General features: G+C 36.7%; 1 protein-coding gene across 1 annotated transcript in view; it reads left to right on the top strand.

Annotated features, from left to right (window-relative positions):
• The first annotated feature begins 2,445 nt into the window (after positions 1 to 2,445).
• The window catches only part of RASSF8 (Ras association domain family member 8), a 23,724-nt gene continuing 19,591 nt past the window's right edge, over positions 2,446 to 6,578 (top strand). The window contains exon 1 of the mRNA XM_007949779.2: positions 2,446 to 2,548. Within this exon, the coding sequence (XP_007947970.1) occupies positions 2,446 to 2,548 (103 nt within the window). The remainder of the gene's footprint in view (positions 2,549 to 6,578) is intronic.

Here is a 6,578-nt window from a genome sequence, read left to right on the forward strand (position 1 = left end):
TTTACCTGAGGTAGATACATTCCTTGAAGAGAACAATCATGGGAGAAAGAAGGGCTGTTTATACACAGGGAAACAGTTCAGGGGGCAGGAGCACATGGAGGGATGGACACAGGGAAGAGGGTAACTATGGGGAGGAAATGGGAGGGGAGCTGTTGCATTGTGGTAAATTGTAGTCAATGTCATGAGACAAAGTGTATGTGAACTGCTGTATGGAAAGTGAATTTGCTCTGTAAATTTTCACCCAAATCACAATTTAAAAAAAAAAAAAAAAAAAAAGTTCAAGATGAAACTGATATAGCAGAATGGAAAATATGTACACATATACTAAAACCTAAAAAGGAAGAACTTAAAAATGAGCCTCACAGGTTTCTTTTAAATGATGGATTTCTTTGGGGGTGAGTGGAGGGAAGGCTTCTTAATAAGATCTGCAGCCTTTCTTGGGAAGTTTCCCAAGTTTAAGTCTCTTAATGAAAAATAAGGGACTGGATATTAAAAAGACTTTAATTCAGCTGAGTTTTTAATTTAATAAAGCAGTATCTTAGTACTTGACCACATTTTAATGTCTTCATTTTATTTTTAAAAAGAATAGCCTAACAGAAAATGAAACAAACCGTGTTTTAAGTCAGAATTCTTCTGTGTTCTTAAATATTCTCTAAATGGTGTGAGGGACAGCCACACGTAAGACTCTTATTTGAAATGTAGAGTGTACACCAGCCTATTAAAGACTCTAAGAAGCCTAGCGGTAAAGAATCCTGTTTAGCTTTATTTACTGGATTTCTTCAATGTATTTGGCTGTGAAACCCTACCGTGCCCCCTACCTCCCAAAACTTTAACTTCTCACAGAACCTCATAACTGAGCAGCACAGTGATGACAATCAGTTCAGGGTCCTAGGTTACAGTTGTGGTTTGTGAAACTATCTTGGCACTGTATCTTAGGCAGAGAAAGACCTAGAATGGGAAATTACCATTGAATCAATCCTTTCCCTTGAATTTTCATGATGGCAAGGAAGTATTTTTGTACCTTCTCTGGAGAAATAATTACGTTTATACTCCTCATACTGTATTCAAACTTTTCTATTCTTCAGATTACCAATTGGCCTAGACCCTTTAAGAGAGAATGTATAAGGAACTAAGTTACTGCTTGTAGTAAATTTCTTTGACAATAAAAGTTTTTAATGTTTTTTAATTACGTTTTTCACTGAGTCATTAATCCTGAAACACCAGTGCCATTATAAACTTGTAAACAAATTCAGATTGTCTCTTTACTTAAATCAATGTTTACTGAATCCCATAAACTTTAACATTTTTTAAACAACAAAGAAATAGGGAGATCCCAAAACAATGGACAACTGAAATAAGTCGTTGATTGATTAAACATTTAACAAGAAAGTGTTGAGATTTTAAAAACCCACAGGAAAAAAAAAATAATAATGTGTAATTGATTTTGAGCAAACTTGTAATAATAATTCTAATCAATACCAGATTTGAAGCGTTTGATTTTCCCATATGAGAATGTCAGATTTCTGCTTGGTAAGAAATCCAGCCAAACTCAAAATGATTAAATTTTTTTATTATGTGAAAAACTCATATTTAAGAAAATTATCAAACCACACAGTTAAATGAGAAAAGGACAAGCAGTTTATATAAAAGAGAATATAATTCATAAGCAGGGAAATTGTCAGTCACCAAAGGAATTCATGCAACTATTATTTATTATCCTCCTGAGCCTTTCACTGTCATTGGTGTTAGAGTTTCAGTGGTGAAGAGAGGGTGCCAGTCCTTTTCCTGTGGTAGGGCTCAAAGAATACACATTACACAAAGAATGTAAGTTAAATTAGTGAGCTACCTTTACAACTGTTTTTAAAACTGTTAATACCTCAACACTAGCAAGGCCATAGTAACCGGTTCAATTATTTATGACTCCTAGCAGCTTAAAATAACATAAAAGATTTTTAAATTTTGTTTTATCATTAGGCTTAAGAAATTATCCTAATGAAATAAGTTGTAAAACAAACGGGAAAGGAAACAGCTTATATATTGAACAGTTAGGGTTTATTCAAGTAAATGAAATTGTTATAACCCAATAGAGCATGACTTAGTGATTAAAATTATAATTATGAAAATAATGGTATTATGAAACAATGTCATGATAGATGGCTATAGTTGTATTTGTCTTGATGAATTCAATTCTGTAAAATAAGTAAACATGGACATTAACTGTGATAGGATTATGGTATATTATTAATTTTGTTATATATAATATTTGTGTACTTATTAGAAAAAAAATTTAAGATTCATTAAATATTTTATTTTAAAATGATTTTTTTTTCTCCCCCTTTTTCAGCTGACTACACAGACTGCCTTATCTGGGTTTTTGTGGCCAGAGACATGACTTGACACCTTGATGACCATTCTTAAGGCGTTTGGGTGACTGGCTGGCGCACCATGGAACTTAAAGTATGGGTGGACGGAGTTCAGAGGATTGTGTGTGGGGTCACTGAAGTCACAACTTGCCAGGAGGTTGTAATAGCCTTAGCTCAAGCCATAGGTGAGTAATTGAACCCCCTGGGTGTCCTTTAAATATTTTATGCTCCCATTTTTGTTGTTATTTTTTGATGTGATTTTGTTTATTGTTATTTGTTTTTTATTTGTTTTCTAAATACAGATATTCTAATGGTTTTTATTCGTTTGGCTCTGGAATACATCTCACAATGTCACGATGCTTATTCTCTAGCTTCCCCCGAGTTCAGTGACACCAAGTACAGAGTCTGCACTGATTTTTCCTTTCCTGTTGTTTACCCTGTTGTTTAAATACTTATGAATATTTTTGGGAAAGAAAATGCAACAAATTAAACAATATAGTTCTTCATGAGAAAGATAATGTATACTTTTTTAATCTTACTGTATGTTGTCGTTGTTATTTGCCATCGACTCGGCCCCGACTCCTAGCGACCCCTCCTTGGGTTTCCGAGGCAGTTATCACTACGGAAGTAGGATTGCCCAACCTTCCTTCTGAGGAGTGGTTGGTGGGTTTGAACCGCCAGCCTCCTGGTTAGCAGTCAAGTGCCTTAGGCACTATGCTACCAAGCACATGGTTACTTAGTGACATCTCTTATCTCTTAGTCTCCTACTGCGTTTCAACTTTTAAACATATCTTTTTCATGTATAATTCCTGAGCTCCTTTTGAACATAGTGAGGGCATAGACACCTACATCAATAAATTGAATAGTGGGGTTAAAGTTTATATTTGCACCTTAAATCCATCATTTTCGCAAACATCTATCAAGAGGAGGCTGCGTGTTTAACGCCATATTAGGTAACCACTGCCTCTTAGTCTTTGAGAGCGCCTTATCAACAGTTAATTTTAGGCTTGCTAGTTTGTATTAGAAGCATGTCTACTTAGCTTAGGACCAAAAAGAGTCACATAGTCACCATGGCATCCTAGCATTTGAGGTAGTTATACCATCTCCACGGTGGCAGATGTGCTTATAGCTGATGCAAAAATAGAGGCTTCCATTTAATATAAACATCTTCATCTTTTGACTTTTCCTTGCATAGTATAGCACTCTCAGATATTAAAATAGCACTGAGAACCCTAGGCTTTCATGTCTAATGAAATTTGCTTACATTTGGGACTAATATTTGGAGACTTAGGTTTAATTATTAAAGAGATGAAAATTAAAGAAAGCATTTGTATCTTATTTCTTATTCTTCTCTACCAACTTATTTAGTAAAGGCCCCTTTTAAAAAGAGCCCCACATAGTCTTTAGAATTAAAATATATAGTTTGGTTTGCTTAGTGAATACTACAATTAGAAAATGTCAGACTTAACTTTGTTATATTTTGGAATCAAGCCATGGCAGCATTAAAAATAGTGAGTAACTTTTTTAAAAAGTCAAAGTGGTTGAGTGGTACAGTAAGCTGTATCTGTCCATATCGTAACCACATTTTCTATACAGAATTTCAAGAGAGAAAAATGCCCCGATGTACAAGGTACGTGTTTATCCATTTCAGACTTAAAAAAAAATGAACCTGTTTATGAATAATCTAAAAAGAAGTTTTAACTGAATGTACCCCTTCCCTCATTTTTTGCTTTTTCAATAATTCAGTCCAACACCTGTTTGGAAAAGTTGACACTTAACTACAGGTTCTTTATGATATTCTTTAAAACTTGGCCAAACGGCTTTTTTTCTGTATTGTAAATACTTCACTGAATTCAGAATTCAAGTGAGTGATAACTCAACTGGCCAAAGCTATTGATCCTGCATCTATTGTGTTAATGTGATTATCTTAGCATTGAATTCAGTGTTTCTGATACATTCTTGAACATTTGTCTTTTAATTTGAGTTATTGATAAATTAGTCTTGACACTAAATGACAACTTTTTAGAATTTTAGCCTTATTTTTACTAGACAAAATAATAGAAGGTATATTAATTAGGGGAAGTTGCTGTTGTAACAAACAACCCCAGAATTTAGATTGGGCAATCTACTTCCATAGTGATACTGCCTCGAAAACCCAAGGAGGGGTCGCTGTGTATCGCATCTGACTCAACAGCAGTGAGTAGACCACAGTAAAAGTTTAGTTAGGCTATATTAGTACAGTATGGATTGACTGAGTAAAATCACAGATGTTTCTAAAAGGTTTATTGTACAACACTGGGCACTATGTCTAAATTCTTGATTAGAGGTTATTGATACTTTCTAGATAGCTAAAATTACTTTTAGAAAATCACAGAAATCTATGAAAATATGCACATGAATTGGCAATCTACAAATATATATGACAGCTAACATTTTTCTGTGTTAGGAATACTAATCATTCAAATAGAAAAGTAAAAACAGAATTTAGTTTGATAAAAGATACTGGAGGAGTTCCAGCAAGATGGTGAACTAGGCACAAGGACTGCACAGACCCTCTTCAACAAAGAAAAGTGATAACTCAACTGGCCAATTAACACAGACACAGAAGATAATCTTGGATCCCTGAGCCTTGAAGGGAAGAATACAAAAATGGACTAAACCCCAAGTAGCAGAAGAATTTGTGTGAAAATACCAAAAAAGGAGACACACGGAGCTGCAGTCTGGCAGCGACCCTGAGAGCACAGACGGCACAGACAGCTTGGAGATTCCTGAGTGGTTGTAGGACCTAAGAATTAACCTAAAAATCACCCTGCTAGCCAGGGACTGCATGGAGGTGTGTGCACGGTGGCTGGGGAACAAACGAAGAAGGTGAAGAGAAAGGTGGGCTGAGCTGTGGACTTTTGCTGGTCCGGAGCGCGCCTCCATTTTGTAGGCTTAAAAAGCAGCTTGACTATTTTGGATATTTAGAGAGACAGCGCTCTCGCAGATTCTTGTGGTGGTAGTACTTAAGAATTAACCTAAAAATGCCCCTGCTAGCCAGGGACTTCACGGAGGACTGTGCCTGGTGGCTGGGGAACAAATGGAGAAGGTGAAGAGAAAGGTGGGCTGAGCTGTGGACTTTTGCCGGTCCGGAGGGCACCGCCATTTTGAAGGTTTAAAAAGCAGCTTGACTATTTTGGATATTCAAAGAGACAGTGCTCTTTGCAGATTTCTGGGGTTGAAGAACACATTCTGCTTTCCAGCAACCCCAAGGACACTCAGGGCCTGCAAGACTGAAAAGGTATGACATTCTTCTTGTTACTACACCCGCTTGGTGAACGGAGGTGTGGCCATGCCCACTCCCACCTACCTTCTGGGCCCACAGGAACTCCATCATAGTCTGTGCTCAGACAGAGCCTGGGTGCCCTACTCAGTCCTCCAATGATTTTTTCTTTTTCTTTTTTACTTTCTTTTTCCTGGTGATTAGTTTGCTAGTATTTGTCCGTTTCAAACCAACTTATATTATTAATACTTTTGTCCTTTTTATTATTATTCTTAATCTTCCCTTACCAGGTCCTAGTTTTCAGCATTTTTTTCTTTTCCCTGTGCCTGGTTGAAATTCTGCCCCCCTCCAATTTAACGTTTCCCCCCCTTCCCCCCTTTTCTTTTTCTTGTGACTAACCCCATTCCTTGTTTTTCTTTTTGAATTCTTCCTTTTTTTTTCTTCATTTATTATGCTCCTTCCCTACTTTTTTTTTTTTCTTCTTAGTGCCCTATCCCCAGATATTGAAGGTTTGCTTGTTTTTTCTTCTTTTTTTCCCTTTTCTCTTTTTTTGGTTACTGTTCCTGTGTGATTACATGGGGTATTTTTCGTCCATGGGCTTTGAGTTTTTTGATGGCTATTCAATTGTAATTTGTGTCTAACTGAGTGGGAGACAACAACAGTCCTCATAAGACACAACTACAACCACATCTCCTGTGACTTCACTTACTGAGAGCCACTTCCTCCTTCTCCGCCAATGGGCCAACGATAAAATACCACCAAGAAGAGCCTGAACCACCCTTGGCAGTTAACAGACATCTAAATACAACAACGTCACGATGCCTCGGAAACAACAGACCATCACAGTCCACACAAAGAAGCAGGATAAAGTAGTAGAAACAAGGGAGCAGGATACAGATGCAGAACATATCCCTGAGGAAGAAGCAGCATTGGAACTCTCTGATAAGGAATTC

The sequence above is a fragment of the Orycteropus afer genome, unplaced genomic scaffold (genome assembly GCF_000298275.1).
Source record: "Orycteropus afer afer isolate SDZICR_OR568_19922 unplaced genomic scaffold, OryAfe1.0 scaffold00254, whole genome shotgun sequence".
In the NCBI taxonomy this organism is placed as follows: Eukaryota; Metazoa; Chordata; class Mammalia; order Tubulidentata; family Orycteropodidae; genus Orycteropus; species Orycteropus afer.